This window comes from Scylla paramamosain, chromosome 1 (genome assembly GCF_035594125.1).
Source record: "Scylla paramamosain isolate STU-SP2022 chromosome 1, ASM3559412v1, whole genome shotgun sequence".
NCBI classification, from domain to species: Eukaryota; Metazoa; Arthropoda; class Malacostraca; order Decapoda; family Portunidae; genus Scylla; species Scylla paramamosain.
The window spans coordinates 13,763,663-13,782,362 of NC_087151.1; the positions used below are offsets into that span (position 1 = coordinate 13,763,663).

Sequence of the window (18,700 nt, forward strand, 5' to 3'; positions counted from 1 at the left end):
TTGAAATAAAGAAATAATTTAAAAGATGTTCTGCCTTTGATCCACATTTTATTTTATTTTTTATCATTAAAGAATGACTTATCTTTGGTCTATTTATGTAAGGAAACTATAATCTCAAGTGTTTGAAAATTCTTCAGTTTTAAAGTAGCCTGTCACAAATGCATACATATCCAAGATAATTATTTGTATAGATCAGGATAATATTTGGAAAATTATGCATATTTTGCATCACTGTGACTTCTGGTAACTTCAGTCACTACATAAAAGGAAATATTGTACTTAAGCTCAAAGGAATCCTAAAGAGTTTAGCTAATTTATTTTTCCAAGCACTCAGAGTGTGAATACTCATATGGCATAACAAAACATATAGGATGACTACAAGGTAACTGGTCCTCACACACTTTCAAAGTTGTATACAAGAAACTGCATAGTTCAAGGCAAGTGGACCCAACCTTTTTTCTCATCTTGGGATTCATTACTGCATTCCATTGTTATTACAATGACCTTAAAACTAATAAAACCCACAAGACAGATGACATAATTCATGTTTGTCTCTAGTGAGCAAGGATCCCTGGAATCTTGTTTATCAATCCTAAAACCAATACAGCAAAGTCCCATCTTTCAGCATCAACATTTTGGAAAATCTGATATTTTGGCATTTTTTTTAAATAGTTCCAAAAGTTAGTTGATCTTTTGACACTTCCCAAAGGTACTGGCATGTGACAAGTTTAAAAATTGCACTGGAGTGCCACAATCTTCCGCTGTCACGTGTAGTTTCTACTGCTAACTGCAACACCCATGGGTATGATGGTGTGAGTGGTGTATATGAGAATATTTTTGTTATAAACTTGGAATATATGAATAAAGTACTAAACTGAGAAGGAGAGGAAAGGAATAACAGTGTTAAGATTGACAGCAGACTCATCACATTGACATGAATATTTATTTTATATGGTCAAAACCTGTAAGGATGCATATAAATCAATCATGACAGTCTACTTCCACAGTAACATATGATAAATGACAAATTTCTTGCTCTTTGTAGAATACTAATCTACTATGCAATGTTATATCTAATTCAATATTACTCGTCACTTCACTTATGCTCAGTACAATGAAAGTGCTGGCCACATGCCACACACAATATTACCATGATGCTAAACAATGCTAAATACAACATACAACATTAGTAGGTAGCCCGACATATCCATCAATCATGGATACATTATACATTATATTAATTCCTCTTATATGTAGACCAAAAAACAAGCTTACAATGAAACAAGCTTACAATGTGTGTTGGGGTCTAATATATGACAGGTGACTGGTTAAACCTCCTTGCCTTATGGCCGCCATGTGTACTACGATGTGGGTGCCTCCATGTGAGGGAGGGGAGCATGGGTGTTGTGGTCTCATGCTGAGACATCATGGGAAACAAGGCCAATATAGAGAGGCACCCTCCACATGTTTATACTTTTCTCTCTCTCTCTCTCTCTCTCTCTCTCTCTCTCTCTCTCTCTCTCTCTCTCTCTCTCTCTCTCTCTCTTCTCTTCTCTTCTCTTTTCTTCTTTTCCCTTTGCTTTCTCTTCTCTCTCTCTCCCCTCTACAGTGATAACAATTAGCGACCTAAAGCACATAGTAAAAAAATAATATGAAAGAGTATTTTTCTACACCACCATGTTTGTCTTTCCACTCTCTTTGTGAGCGGTTGCATTCAAAAGCATGAGAAAGTACGAAGTGATGACCATTACTTTGGCTTTATAGCATCATAATTTCTATTTTGCCTTTGGAAAATGCCTCAACAAGTAGACATGTTTATTGGCTTAAGTATGCATACATCACTCAGCACTGCCAGTGATGGATCCTCACCCTCTACAGCAGCAGAACTAGACTACAGTCTAGTTCTACTTTTACTGTTAAAGCTTTTACTGTAAAGCTGCTGGCCAATAACCAAATTGTGTCTATTATAGTTTTGTAATTGTTATGACAGAGCCTCAGCTTACATGTCACAACACATGGTTTCATGATGTTCCAGTGGGGCATTATACCCTTTAAGACATTTGATGCAGAATTTCTGCATGCAGGTTCTTGATATTTATCTATTTTAGAAGTGTTGAAAGATTCTCCTAAATTCACAATCTTATCTTAAACTGTATAGTGAATAAAATAATGATTATTTGTGCACGAGTTTCTGACTGACTTCCTTAAAGCAAGCATCATATTTCTTCTAATAACTTCATTTAAACACAAAATCTGTATAATTTCTTGCAATAATAAGCACATTTTTTATGGTGCTGTCTATTGACTACTACAATTAAACTTCTATAAGCCAGTACAATAAGAGTTTGGCCCTTGTCAACTTATCAAAATTCCAACACATAAATATTTATAAAAACTCTTGGAAACTCCCCCTACAAATAAAAAAACTGTTTAAGACTAATTGTCATGTTTCTACTCAGCAGTTTCTACTTAGTGGGATATAGAAGTGTTGGTATAGGTGAAGAAAACTTGGTATAGTAAATTTTGTTTTCTATTCTACAGATATTGCCTTTTTGCATTTTTTTTTTAATTGAATATTTTGTTGCCATGCTGACATGTATGAAATTCTGACTTATGGACACTTTCCTATACATGTAAAATATGTTTTGAATTCTATGAGAACATTTTTAAACTTACCTAATTTTATATTGTCTTCATATTTAACATTTTTTTTGTGGTACATCAGACAAACTTCCAAGTCAATACAGGGACACAGCCGAAGAAATTGTTCACAGATACATTCATCTTTACTGAAATCGATTTTCCCAATGAATGTCATACTCCAGATGACATCCACCACTTCTTTAGATCTGCAATACAGAAATATTAATTGTTGAAGCATTAATCCCTAAACAGCTGTGATTTTCTATTCAGGTGCACGCTGGCAGTTCACTTGCAATGGTGATCATCTATTAAGGCATGATTTTTTGCACCTAGAGTTTTGAATTCAGGCATCTCATTTTCCTCTCTGATGTTCTGGAGACATGTGGCAACAAAATCACTGGGGAGACAAGTGATTCTCTCCTGGGAGAGAGGTCTCAATTGTGACTCATGGAGCTATGGAGGAGGTCTCTGGCAACTCATATGACGTGCCAGGTCGGGTGCTTTCTATGTGCTTTTCTGCCACAAATGCCATAGTACGGCAGCACTGAGATCTTTGTGTGTGTGAGTGTGTGTGTGTGTGCATGATTATTATTATTATTATTATTATTATTATTATTATTATTATTATTATAAGTAGTAGTAGTAGTAGTAGTAGTAGTAGTAGTAGTAGTAGTAGTAGTTATTATCTATTATTATTACTCTCTCTCTCTCTCTCTCTCTCTCTCTCTCTCTCTCTCTCTCTCTCTCTCTCTCTCTCTCTCTCTCTTATCAGCTTGTTCTTGTTTCTAATTAATGGGTCTTGGAGGTTGTCTGGAGATGGAAGAATATAGGAATGCATGGATAAACAGGGATATGGATGAGACTGAAAAGTTGAAGCAAAAAAGAGCTAGTAAATTAGGCTAAACAAAAAAAAACGAACAAAGAATGGAGGAGGAGGATAAGTTTTTCAGGAGAGTAAGAGATATAAGAATAAAGAAATGTTACATCAAACAATAAGTAAGGTATGTTATACTAATGTAAATGGATTAATGTCAACTGAAATGGAATTAAATGAGTTGCTAAGCAGAACTGCACTGGATGTTGTTGTATTAAGTGATACAAAATGGAAAAATGAATGTGGAACTCCTGACATTGGTGATGATAAATATGGTTTATGGATAAAAAATAGAAGTGACAAGGGAGGAGGTGGAGCAATCATTCTGACTAAAAACATGTGTTAAAGTGGAGAAGGTAATAAAAAGTGAAGACAAGTCTGAAATTCCACAAGTGATGATTAGAAGTGGAAATGGAAGGATAATGAATGATATTGGAATGTATGTGCCACCTATGACCAATGCTTGGCAAAAAGAAGAGCATGAAGAGATGTTGGTAGAAATGTTAAAAGGTCTTGAAAAGATAATGATAGAAAGTAGTGATATAGTTATTGTTGGTGATTTTAATTGTAAGGAGATAAATTGGGAGACACTGCCAACTACTGGAAGTGAGAACTCACGGATTAATAGACTATTAAACTGGGCAGTGGGAAACTTGATGACTCAATGATTATGATACCAGATTTAGTGGAAGAGATAAACCATCAAGACTTGATTTAGTGTTCACCAAGGACATGGAAATTATTGAAATATACACTATGATAGCCTTCTAGGTAAAAGTGATCATGTGATGACAGAATTTAATCTGAAAAATGAAAATGTAATTATTGAAGAAAATTATAAGGTGAAAATATTTAAATATAGTAAAGCTGACTTTGAAAAATCAAGAAAGTACTTTGTTGCTGTGGACTGGAAAGACTTTGAAGATGCAGAAGATGTTTGGGAAAAATGTGATGAATTTATAAGGATATACAATTCTGCTGTGGAGAAATTTGTACCTAGAGGAGGAGCAAGATTTAGAAAGGGTCAAGAATGGTTCAATACAAAATACAAAGAGGCTATAAATTGTAAGTCAAATGCTTGGAATAGATGGAAGAAGAGGAAAACTGAGAGCAGATGGGAGGAATATACTGATGTTAAAAACAAGTACATTGAGATAATAAGAATGGAGAGAAGAAACCATGATAGAGATATAACGGATAAGTGTATAAATGAATCCAAACTATTCTTTAGACATATTAATGGGAAGATGAAGAAGAAGGAAGGTGTATCAAGAATGAAAGTTGAAGGAAAAATCTACAAGGATGCACAAGACATGGCGGTTATGAACAATAGTTTCAGATTGGTATTTACTGTGGAAGGGGAGTTTGATGCTGGAAGGGATAAGTTGGTGAGGAATATACTAAGTACAGGATATACTTAAGATGATGGAAGAACTTGATGTAAATAAAGCAACTGATCCAGATGGGGTATCAAACTGGATATTGAAGGAATGTAGAGAACAACTGGCTGATAAAATTCACAGTCTAGTGGTGACATCACTATCACAGGAAAGAGTACCAAAAGATTGGAAGAGAGCAATATCACACTAATATTCAAAGGAGGAAATAAGGAAAACCCACTAAATTATAGACCAGTATCCTTGACTAGTGTTGTAGGAAAACTGTGTGAAAGAATAATAAAAGAAAGATGGATGGAACACTTGGAAAGCAATAAAGTTTAAGTAAATTGTCAATTTGGATTTACAAGGGAAAGATTATGTTCCATGAACTTATTGTCCTTTTATTCAAGGGTAGTCGATAATGTGTGGGAGAGAGATGGATGGGTGGATGGCGTCTACTTAGACTTGAACAAAGTACCACACCAAAGATTGCTAAGGATGATAAAAAAATTATGGAAAAATTGGAGGAAGACTGCTGGAGTAGATGGAGGATTATCTGGATGATAGATAGATGAGAACTGTAATAAAAGCCCAAAATTCATCTTGGCTGAAAGTAACTAGTGGTGTCCCACAGGGGTCAGTGTTGGGATCAATAATGTTTGTAATATATGTGAATGACGTAAATGAAGAAATAGATATTTATATGAACTTATTTGCAGATGATGCTAAACTGATGAGAAGGGCAGAAAATGTAAATGACTGTATGTTACTGCAAGATGACTTAAATAAGATACACAGATGGAGTAAATCTTGGCAAATGGAATTCAATTTAAGTGAATGTAAAGTAATGCAGTTTGATAAGAGTAAGAAAAGAATACAATATCATTATGAGATGGATGATGTGAAGTTAAAGAAGTCAAAAGAGGAAGTGGATTTGGGAGTAACAGTTACTGAAAATTTGACTCCACACAGACACATTGATAAAATTACTGGAGAGATGATGAATTTGTTAAAAAGAGTAAGAATGGCATTCTCATATTTGGATGAAGGAATGATAAAAAAAGTTGTTGATTTCTATGATAAGACCAAGATTGGAATATGCAGCAGTGGTGTGGTCTCCTCATACAAAGAAAAATATTATAAAATTAGAAAGAGTACAAAGAGCAGTCACTAAGATGGTTCTGGAGTTGAGTAAGTCAACCTATGAAGAGAGATTAAAAATGCAGGAAATTCCTACCCTTGAAAATAGGAGAGAGAGAGATTTAAAAACATCTATAGAATGATAAATGGTATGGAAAATGTGGACAAAAATGTTTTATAAATTTAGATACACAGAGTACAAGGGGCCACAGTAAGAAACTGAAGAAAGTTAACTGTAGAAGAGACATCAAGAAGTATAGTTTTCCTCACATAAGTGTGAACAAATGGAATGAACTCAGTGAAGACGTTGTCCATGCTTTTAAGACCAAACTGGATAGATATAGAGATGGGATACTATGAGATTACTCCCCTCCCATAAACCACAACTAGGTAAATACAGAGAGAGAGAGAGAGAGAGAGAGAGAGAGAGAGAGAGAGAGAGAGAGAGAGAGAGAGAGAGAGAGAGAGAGAGAGAGAGAGAGAGAGAGAGAGAGAGAGAGAGAGAGAGAGAGAGAGAGAGCAATGTCTGGAATAATAGCAGTTTGAAGAAACAGAAAGAACAGTGTTTCAAGGAAAACAAGATGTGTTAGAAGGGCAACTTGTGTGTATGTGACTACAGCAACAAAAGCAATATAAATAAACCTCTCTTCACCAGGAACATCTCCCTGCTGCATCGAGCCTTCCTGCAGCACGGCACATCACCATGCCCAGAAATCTTTTCTTCCTTTTTCTGACCGTAGATTTTGTTTCAGTTCACATACAGAAAATACAAGTTTATTTTCATTATCTCTGTTACTAAAATATCATGCAGATATTTTAGATATATAATATCTTCTCATATTGAAAACTCTATTTTATCCTGTATATGGAGACCAAGTTACAATACACCCTGTTGTTTAAGGGTTAACAATGATCTATAGCAGTAATATTCAAGTCAGTATTATTAGTTGAATTCCTTCATCCTGTTTCTATCAGAATATATACCTGACTTCTTGCCTGATGTTAAAAAGAAATGTAATAAAATCCTTGAGTTTTACTTAATTGTCTCTCATACCAATAGCCTTCTACCTATCATTCCTTGACTTTACTCTCTAGTATGTTTACTCTAATCTAATCTGAGCACAATCTATGATGCAATGATGAAGCTATGATACCTAATTGATCTTATTTCCTGATGATTTTTCTCCCTTCCTTACATGTCAACTCAGCCCTTTCAACTTTTTAGGACAACACTTTGTGAGACTTTTAAGATACTGATCAGAAGATATCCTCTGATAACTATTCTGCAAATAAGGTAAATGGATGATATATATGACTATCATTACAAGTGTAATATAATTACAGTAATGGCTGGACATGCTGTCTCAATGTCTATGGTAAAATATTCATACACTCTTGCTCTTTCCCCTTTTCTATCCATAATTACATGACCCTGGAGCATGTTCTTATTTCTTTCTTTCACTTTCATACTTGTATTACTCATATGCTTGTACATCCTGTTCTCTGATAAGACCACTAACCTGAGGAAATGCAGCTTTTATAAAAGTGCATAGAAATGAGAAAGACGAGTAAATTGTTCACTATACACGCTTATTAACTTTATTTCAGTAATTCAATTTCCTACTTTCTAATGCACTGTTGACCTTATTTCTGCAATGTAATCATCTATATGGTATGTAATTCTATGAAAATATGAGAAAGGAATGTGTAAGAGGAATCCAATGTAAACCTAAAGGTCAGTGGTCATGTTGACTATTAAGGCAGGGAGAACTACACACACTGTTGCCCATGCACAGAACTGCAGTTGACCTTCACACAATAAGCACTACAGTAAGCTGAGCTGTTATGTTCCCTGCTGTGAGCCATTATGTTCTCCATGTCTAAGATCACTACAGTCCCAACAACATATAATATAGCTTATGAAGGACAGCGAATGTTGATTTCTATTTTTTTTTTCCTAATTTTTCCTTCTATTTTGTGACATCTTTCACCAGATATTTTTCATCATAAGAAAAATCCACTTTTTTCACAATTTTTTTTCATTTGTCAAATCAAATTCAATCTCTGAAAGAATGCATAAGATAGGTATTCCAGCAAAGTGTACTACTTTTTAAGTAGGAAATTAACTTTCAACAGAATAGATTTTAGCATACTATAGGTGCTTGCCTATGACAAGTAACAGATGGCTATTACACTGACAAATCACAGTCCAGACACTTACTTGAAAACTAGAACTGTATCAGAGCCATAAGCACCAATGGCTAAATCATATCCTTGCCCCTCAATACTTGGCAGCTGCTGTGCAATGGATGAACCAAATCCAAATTGCTTTGGTGCTGCTTTTATCATCTGCAAGGAAGAAAAATAAATACAAATCTGCCAAATGAATTAGCTTTCAGTGACTAAATTATCCTCAACTGGAATATAGAACAGTACCTGGAAAAGCAAGACATGGAGAGATGTGGTCTAACTAAGCCAACCACTGACAGGTACCTGAGGTGACAGCTGAAATATGACTAACCAGCAGTTTTAAGTGTCACCATACTATAAACAGAGCAACTTGTTGAAACTTCTGAATGTTAATGTATGCCAGTGTGAAAAGTAATTTACACATAAAAAGGTGAATACTAAAAAGTGTATAGTGAAAGCATGATTTGTTTATAATTGCACAAACAAATAACAGATGTTTTTAGATCATAAACATGAATACCTATGTGCCTCAATACTCCTCTCTTAAAGTCATTTCAGTTACAGAAAAGTATATAAATATCTATTCATGACATGAAGGAATGAAGAATCTGGTCAATTTCTGTATGTGAAAAGTGGAAATAATAGAGTTGTGAGCAGAAAGTTAAGTGCAGTTCAATTATAAGAGGGGCAGAAGTGTGCAGAAAGGAAGTTCAGCACACCAGTATACATGAAAACTGCCAAAGATAGCAGGACATGCAACACAGATTCTTAGAAGCTTTACTCTGTTATTAGGATTATTTCCAAAGGCCACAGCAATAATTAATTGAGTTCTCAGGAGTGTTTTCGTCCACTGACAATGCAGAATCTTAACTAAATTATTGCAAGTGTCAAAAAACACTTTAAAAATCTCAATTACTATCACCAGAATCTCTTAAGAGTAGTCAAAGTAAGATGCAAAAAACATTTACAATACTATAGCAAGCTGCAATCAAGTGAAGAATGAAATAAGTAGCTCAGTAGTCAGTTGAGTGCATGAGCATTACCCATCTACACTGACCTGCATTGAGATTTGGTTCTCAACAGACTGGGAATTAAAAAAGTGGAGAGAGCATGATTCGGCTGAAAGGTGTGAAGCTAAGAGGAAGACCTTGAATGGGATCAATAGACAGTGTTAAAGATGCTGGCTCTTAATGCTTATTCTAGGATTCTAGTCTTAACTTTAAGATATTTAGCTTCTTCATTCTTGGCAATTTTACTCTCAATCAACCTTTAGATATAGTGCTGCCTTACATCTTATCATCCTCTCATTGCTAGATTTTAATTAATTAAATATTGCTACATTCCTGGTTATATTTGGTTTGTCTATAAAAATTAAAGTGATCTTATTTTTTCATTTTACTATCTGGGCTTTTTCTTTTTCCATTTTCTTGCTTGCCTTACACTGGAAGAATGTATTTGTAACTTTCAAATAATTCTTCTCTGCAAATTTTATGCATCTGTAGGTCATTTCTATCATATACATGATTATGATAACTGAAGAACAAACAACATAGGTTAAAAATACTATATGGTGTGATACTGGGTGTTCCAAAAGTGTATGTCAAATTATGACACTTTAAATCTTAATGAGTATGGAAGATATCAAAACACATTTTATATTTCCTGAAAGCAAATATTTTTACGTTTCTGTATTGAAAAAATTGAACTCAGAAGTGTAAAAAATTAATTTTTCTTTACTCTTACTGATGTTCAATGTGCATACCGTGGGTTACACAACACATCTAAACGATAGTCCATTTCTTGCCAAACACAACCTAGCATAGTGTTGTCAATGGTTGCCAAATTAAAAGAAGAAAACCTGATGATTTTAACTTTTAAATGGTACAAGTTTCATCTTGCTTCCATTTGTAGTTCTTGATATAAAAGTTCTTAGAAAGTGACTTACTTTTAGAACACCCAGTATAATATTCTAGCCCAATACTACTACTTATATAGGAGGAGGCAGTAGACACCTGCCGAAATGATAATTACTCCCAGTGAGGTCTAAAGCACTGTTCAGGGGGTGCTGTGAACTTATCATTAAACCTAGCTGTGACCTCACTGAACGTTTCCCTTTGTGTCTCACAACACAAGGGGGCAGTCACAGCCTGCCCTCTAAAGACAACTCTCTTCCTCCACACAAAACTACAAGCACCTAATAACACACACACCCTTCACTCAAAAATTTTAAAGTCATCATGGCGACTCCTACACCAGCCTCGGAGTCCCCATCTGGGGAGGGGACCATAAATGTCCCCAGGTTGGACTGCCTTTCTGTCGACAACCATGAGTGTCTTGACACCCCCCTCAACTTTTTCTTCATTAACTTCTGCAACATTCGCAGTCTAAGATCTAATTTTCAATCTGCAGAACACCACCTCTCCTCTTCTAAACCTCATCTTCTTTTCCTCACTGAAACTCAGGTGTCTGAGGCAACTGACAGTAGCCCCTTTTCTGTTCCCTCCTACTTTCTCTATCCTCATTTTCGATCCAAAGCTGGATGCTGCGTTTATGTACGCAATGACTTAACCTGCTCTCGTGCCCATGCTCTTGAATCTTCCGAGTTTTCCACCATCTGGCTACGACTACCGAGTCACTCTCATACTAAATTTATCTGTGCTGTATACCTCTCACCTAACTCCTCTGACTATAAGAAATTCTTTGACTACTTAACTTCCAAAGTGGAGCACATTCTGACCCTCTTCCCTTTGGCAGAGATCTCCATTCTTGGAGACTTCAATGTTCGCCACCAGCTTTGGCTTTCCTCTCCCTTCACTAACCATCCTGGTGAACTAGCCTACAACTTTGCTATCCTCCATGACCTAGAGTAATTGGTGCAACACCCTACTCGTATTCCTGATCGTCTTGGAGATACGCCCAACATTCTTGACCTTTTCCTGACCTCTAATCCTTCTGCTTATGCTGTCACCCTTTCTTCTCCATTGGGCTCCTCCGATCACAATCTCATATCTTTATCTTGTCCTATCGCTCCAATCCCTCCTCAGGATCCCCCTAAGCGAAGGTGCCTCTGGCACTTTGCCTCTGCTAGTTGGGGGGACCTGAGGAGGTATTTTGCTGATTTTCCTTGGAATGACTACTGCTTCAGTGTCAGAGACCCGTCTTTGTGTGCTGAGCGCATAACAGAGGTGATAGTGTCTGGCATAGAGGCGTACATTCCTCACTCTTTTTCTTGTCCTAAACCTTCTAAACCTTGGTTTAACACAGCTTGTTCTCGTGCTATACATGATAGAGAGGTGGCCCACAAAAGGTACTTAAGCCTTCCATCACCAGAATCTCATGCACTTTATGTTTCTGCCCGGAACCATGCCAAGTCTGTTCTCCAACTAGCCAAAAACTCCTTCATTAACAGAAAATGTCAAAAACTTTCAAGATCTAACTCCCCTCGTGATTTCTGGCATCTAGCCAAAAATATCTCCAATAACTTTGTTTCTTCTTCTTTCCCTCCTCTATTTCAACCAGATGGCACTACTGCTATCACATCTATTTCTAAAGCTGAACTCTTCGCTCAAACCTCTGCTAAAAATTCTACCTTGGACGATTCTGGGCTTGTTCCTCCCTCTCCTCCACCCTCTGACTACTTCATGCCACGTATTAAAATTCATCGCAATGATGTTTTCCATGCCCTCGCTGGCCTAAACCCTCGGAAGGCTTATGGACCTGATGGGGTCCCTCCTATTGTTCTCCGAAACTGTGCCTCTGTGCTTACACCTTGCCTAGTCAAACTCTTTCAGCTCTGTCTGTCAACATCTACCTTTCCTTCTTGCTGGAAGTTTGCCTACATTCAACCTGTTCCTAAAAAGAGTTACCGTTCTAATCCCTCAAATTACCGTCCTATTGCTTTAATTTCCTACCTATCTAAAGTTTTTAAATCTATCCTCAACAGGAAGATTCTTAAACATCTATCACTTCACAACCTTCTATCTGATCGCCAGTATGGGTTCCATCAAGGCTGCTCTACTGGTGATGTTCTGGCTTTCCTTACTGAGTCTTGGTCATCCTCTTTTAGAGATTTTGGTGAAACTTTTACTGTTGCCTTGGACATATCAAAAGCTTTTGATAGAGTCTGGCACAAAGCTTTGATTTCCAAACTACCCTCCTACGGTTTCTATCCTTCTCTCTGTAACTTCATCTCAAGTATCCTTTCTGACCGTTCTATTGCTGCTGTGGTAGACGGTCACTGTTCTTCTCCTAAATCTATTAACAGTAGTGTTCCTCAGGGTTCTGTCCTGTCACCCACCCTCTTCTTATTATTCATTAATAATCTTCTAAACCAAACTTCTTGTCCTATCCACTCCTACGGTGATGATACCACCCTGCACTTTTCCACGTCTTTTCATAGACGTCCAACCCTTCAGGAGGTAAACATATCACGCAGGGAAGCTACAGAACGCTTGACTTCTGATCTTTCTAAAATTTCTGATTGGGGCAGAGCAAACTTGGTATTGTTCAATGCCTCAAAAACTTAATTCCTCCATCTATCAACTCGACACAACCTTCTTCAATGACACTCAACTGTCCCCCTCTTCTACACTGAACATCCTCGGTCTGTCCTTTACTTATAATCTGAACTGGAAACTTCACATCTCATCTCTAGCTAAAACAGCTTCTATGAAGTTAGGTGTTCTGAGACATCTCCGCCAGTTTTTCTCACCCCCCCAGCTGCTAACTCTGTACAAGGGCCTTATCCGTCCATGTATGGAGTATGCTTCATATGTCTGGGGGGTTCCACTCATACTGCTCTTCTAGACAGGGTGGAATCAAAAGCTTTTCGTCTCATCAACTCCTCTCCTCTAACTGACTGTCTTCAGCCTTTCTCTCACTGCCACAATGTTGCATATCTAGCTGTCTTCTACTGCTATTTTCATACTAACTGCTCTTCTGATCTTGCTAACTGCATACCTCTGACTTTCTTCTTTCTCTCACCCCTATTCTGTCCACCTCTCTAATGCAAGTTAACCAATATTCTCAATCATTCATTCCTTTCTCTGGTAAACTCTGGAACTCCTTGCCTGCTTCTGTATTTCCACCTTCCTATGACTTAAATTCCTTCAAGAGGGAGGTTTCAAGACACTTACTCATCAATTTTTGACCACTGCTTTGACCCTTTTATGGGACTGGCATTTCAGTGGGCATATTTTTTCTACTGGATTTTTGTTGCCCTTGGCCAGTGTCCTTCCTACATAAAAAAAAAAAAAAAAAAAAAAAAAAAACATTTAAGTACATATAGCACAAAAATGAAATATTACCTGTCTTGTGTCATCCTTTCCAAGACCTTCTTCAGAACCCATGTAAATATATACTACTCCAGTTCCAGCATCTTCATCAGAGCCTACTGTCATGAAAGGAGCCCCAACAGCAAGATCTGTTGAGTGTTGGAACATTACACATCCTTTTCACAACCCTAAACAAACAGTCACTCACATATTTTACTACTTGAGCATATACTGTATTTCTCACATAAAAATTTTAACACCTCTTAATCTATATCAAAAACAGCCCACTATCCCTCCCTATGTCACATGATCTATCTAAACCCAAAAAATTGCTCAAAACACATCCTTTTCACACACCTATCCCACAGTGAATACCTGGTTCACACAAGGCTCCCCTCCTTTAAAAGACATATTGCTCATAAAAAAAATAACTTCCTTAGTTTCCTCTCCAACCTTGTTTATCAACACAATCAGAAACCTTCCCTTCACCATTCAAAAGACTTATTCCTAAAATTACAACATTCATACTTTCTATCCTTACTTTTATACAGAAGAATAATACATGCAATAGCCCAATCAATCGCCACCATGCTGCTCATGAAATATACATTTCATAATCTTACTAACCACTCAACAATTCACAATGCCACTCTTCAAACATTCAGCTGCACATCCATCTAAACCTGTAGCTTTCCCAATTTTCATTCCATCAACTGCCTCTCGTATTTTGTTTCGTAGTCAAAGACTCATTGCATTATTCTGATCCATTCATTCCTTGCTCAATTACTAAAGCAATGATTTCAGGCACACTATCTTCTACACTAAATAACTGCTCAAAAGTTTTGCATAAATCAATGAATCTGACCTACTGATCCCTTCTTTCTGTAATGACAAAAACTGACACTACATATGTTTCAGTCAAAAGTACCTTCATAACCATCTCCATCCAGGTCTCCAATAGCAGCCAAACAGCTCCCAAAACGGCTGAAAGATTCACTTCCCTTCCTCTGTGGTGCATTGTCTTCTTCTTCCATCTACATATACAAAAAAAGTTTCTGATAATTAAATAAATAAATAAAATTCCCTGAACTGGAAAAGGCTAGTTGCATCAAATTATCTACAAGAGAAGCATTTAAACAGATACTGAGAAAGTTGAGATTTGGTTAGTTAACAGCACTGATGGCAATGTACAATGGTGGTGTCACACAAATAAAAAGCAAGCACAGTACTGAGCAACAAATTTCCTGAAAGCAGGAATCTGCACAAGTCTTGTTGTTCTTGTTTGTTTATTTAAAGAAGAAAATTAGGATAGTCTCAAATGGAGAGATGTATGCAGATGGTTTTGTGCTATTTTGAGACTGTGATGATGCAAAACCTAAGTTCAGAAGACGAAGAAAAGGTATGGAATCCAGGCACCTGCGAGTAAATGTGTAGAATGCAAAGATCCTCACTTCACATGTGACTATTGATATTGTAATAAATGAAGAATGTAACTGGAAATTGTTTTCTCACTCTGCTGGCTCACAGATGAGAATATGAATAGGTATACTAAACATTCAATGAGGCATGAGGATTTGAAAATGTGCATCTGTATAATTCCCTGATTGGTGTGCAGAACAGATAATTAAATGGACATTAGTAAAAATACACTGAAGCTCTTTTCCTATAACCATTAGGTCTTCATGAGAAAGGGAAGAATGTAAAACCTTACTTTTATTCTATTACTTTTTTTTCAACTTTTCTTTGATACCACCTTATATGTGTAGGATGAGAGAGAGAGAGAGAGAGAGAGAGAGAGAGAGAGAGAGAGAGAGAGAGAGAGAGAGAGAGAGAGAGAGAGAGAGAGAGAGAGAGAGAGAGAGAGAGAGAGAGAGAGAATTAATATGAGTTAGTATTTACTGAAATTTAGACAAATAGTCTGCTGCACTCTAACTTTCCCAAGAACATTAGATTACCTTATATGGATCATACTCAGAACCAATCTGCATGTATATAAAGATTGCTCCTTGGTCATAGAAGTCTTTGGAACTATTGTAGAATGGTGCACCGACAACCAAATCTTCCAGTCCATCACCATTCATGTCCAGTGTGGCAAGTGAATATCCAAAGAATGCAAACCTGATATCATCGACATTTACCTGCAAAAGGAAGCTGGTTGAAAAACAGCATAAGAAATTGAAATTAGTATAGTCACCTGTTGGTTTTAAACTTTATCAAAAATGCCACAGTTAAATTTATAGATATAAATAAACATTCTTCTACTCTAATGTTCCATCTTCCTAAACAACTTCTTCTGCCATGACCTTTAGTTTTACTTTCATATACAGTACGCTATATGGCAACAAACATATTCATTCCAATGTAGTGTTCATTATGGCAAATATGCATTACAGTGACTGGAAAACCTAAGGGAAAAAATAACTGGTTCCAGGAAACCAGAAAATAATATGAAAAATTCCACAATTTTGTAAAAAAATATGTACATCAAAATAAGCACATTTGTACTACTTCATTTGATAACACAACAAACTTATACAGTACAATCCCAAGTTTCACGCCTTCTCCTAAATTCTTACCATCCTGAGTTTCATGCTGCTTTGACAAGTATAGGTCACATTTACCCACTGTCAGTGTCACACATAAACATACAGTAAACTACCACAAGTCAGAGCCATCTCTCTCTCTCTCTCTCTCTCTCTCTCTCTCTCTCTCTCTCTCTCTCTCTCTCTCTCTCTCTCTGAAAGTAAGAACAATCCTAAAGATTGCTAAATAGAATGAGACTGACTAAGAATGAAAATGGAATTATGTATATGAGAATGAGAGTGAGAATGGATGAACCAAAAATGATATAAAATAAATAAGGGGGAGAGAGAGAGCAAGGTACCATTCCCTAGTCCCTTATCTCTGTCAAATAACAGGAAGGGGGAGGTGATAGGGAGGGAGGTGTGAGACAAAACAAAAGAAGGGAGAGGAGAGGAAAAAAAGGGAGGAAGGGACAGGTGGCGGATAGGTGAACAGGTGAGTTAGTCTTGCGAGTAGTTTGTCATTCCAATTAAACTTTTATCAAAATTCCAGTGCTTGCACAAGTGGTGAGTTTGTCATGCCAGTTTTGATTAATTATTTCAATTAAATATTAATTAAAATTTCAGTGCATTATTGCAACTGTACATTATAATGACTATACACTGTTGAGTACCCTACTGTGTATGTATATATATATATATATATATATATATATATATATATATATATATATATATATATATATATATATATATATATATATATATATATATATATATATATATATATATATATATATATATACATATATATTATATACTTTTTATTTATTTTTTTCAAAACATCCTTCATCTTAATGTGGTCAAACCACCTAAATCTGCTCCTTGTCATCTATCTTAACACTCCACACCTTATTCTATTTGAACAAGTTCCCATGACTCTCATCCTCCCATCTTGTCACTACAAATACTTCTCTCACATATCTTATTTCCAAACTATGTATTTTGACTAGCATCCCATTCCATATACATTTCTCTAACCCATCAGTCAATGCTGGCAAGAGAATATTATTCCTTAATCCTGTCTTCACCTCCATGGGCATATTTCTTCCTCTCATGACCTTCGAAAAGATCCTATAATGCATCTACATTCTTTCTTATTTTTTCTTCCTCCCTTCTGTCATATTAGTATGATATGTTTTCTAAATACTTCAACTCCTTCAGAATTTAAGGTGTGCATTCTTACTTTTGATGGGGAGATCCTCAGGCTGACTTTCAGAGTGTTATTATCAGAGTTTTGTGTTAGTACAACAATGGATGGTCCAAGCGCTTCTCCCTGGAAACAATCATCAATTAAACACTTTATGAAGATGAGATTTTAAAAAACTATTTATGGTATCAAATGTAGAATTAAAATCTGTGAGACAATCAAATGCATACACAAAATAAATAAAAAATAATTGTTAACTCACCTATTCCAAATTCATTTTATCCAACAATCTCACGGACAAACAACTAGGGATACCATCCTGACTAGCAACTCATTCTGGAATATCCCCTATATATCTAGATTAAGGTTTATGTGAATAAAGCATGGTCAACAAGACAGGTCAGTCCAGACCATCAAGGTAGTGGCAACAGACTTTCAGCTTCTACACATTCATCTTAGGTACCTCCATTATCCCTCAACACTGCAAATTATCCTTCATAGAGCATTCAACATTCTTGACCTTTTCCTAACCTCTAATCTTTCTGCTTATGTTGTTACCCTATCTTCCCCATTGGACTCCTCTGATCACAATCTCATATCTGTATCTTGTCCTATCGCTCCAATCCCTCCTTAGGATCCCCCAAAGCAAAGGTGCCTCTGGCGTTTTGTCTCTGTTAACTGGGGTGGGACCTAAGGAGGTATTAGGTTGATTTTCCTTGGAATGACTACTGCTTCGGTGTCAGAGACTCATCTGTGTGTGTTGAGCACATAACAGAGGTGATAGCGTATGGCATGGAGGCATGCATTCCTCACTCTTTCTCTCACCTTAAACCTTCCAAATCTTGGTTTAACATAGCCTGTTCTCATGCTATATATGATAGTGAGGTGGCCTACAAAAGGTACTTGAGCATTCCATCACCTGAATCTCATGTGCTTTATATTCCTGCCCAGAATCATGCCAAGTCTATTCTCCAACTAGTCAAAAGTTCTTTCATTAATAGAAAGTGTTAAAATCTTTCAAGATCTAACTCCTCTTGTGACTTCTGGCACCTAGCCAAAAACTTCTCCAATAATTTTGCTTCTTTCAACCTGATGGTGCCACTGCCATCTCATCTATTTCTTCACTCAACCCTTTGCTAAAAACTCTACCTTTGATGATTCAGGGCTTGTTCTTCCCTCTCTTTCACCCTTTGACTACTTCATGCTACCCATCAAGATCCTTCACAGTGATGTTTCCATGCCAAAACTGGCCTAAAGTCTCAGAAGGCTTATGGACCTGATGAGGTCCCTCATATTGTTTTCTGAAACCATGCCTCTGTGCTTGCACCTTTCCCTATGAGTATCTCTCTCTCATGCCTGTTCCAAGGAATTTCTCCAAGGGTATGGTTGAGACACAAGCTTCTATTTATTTATTTTCTTGCATTTCCTCCTTGCATGCTTAATCCTCACATTCTCATAACTCCTTCTCT

At 36.6% G+C, this 18,700-nt stretch overlaps 1 protein-coding gene across 4 annotated transcripts in view; it reads right to left on the minus strand.

The window, feature by feature from the left end:
• Positions 1 to 18,700, minus strand: part of LOC135100963 (integrin alpha-5-like) — an 89,984-nt gene that overhangs the window by 44,102 nt on the left and 27,182 nt on the right. For all 4 annotated transcript variants that reach the window (XM_064004596.1, XM_064004582.1, XM_064004602.1 and 1 more), the window contains 6 exons: positions 17,268 to 17,357; positions 15,455 to 15,637; positions 14,428 to 14,533; positions 13,533 to 13,648; positions 8,258 to 8,385; positions 2,677 to 2,849 (listed from right to left, as the gene is read on the minus strand). In XM_064004596.1, coding sequence (XP_063860666.1) covers positions 2,677 to 2,849; positions 8,258 to 8,385; positions 13,533 to 13,648; positions 14,428 to 14,533; positions 15,455 to 15,637; positions 17,268 to 17,357 — 796 coding nt within the window. The remainder of the gene's footprint in view (positions 1 to 2,676; positions 2,850 to 8,257; positions 8,386 to 13,532; positions 13,649 to 14,427; positions 14,534 to 15,454; positions 15,638 to 17,267; positions 17,358 to 18,700) is intronic.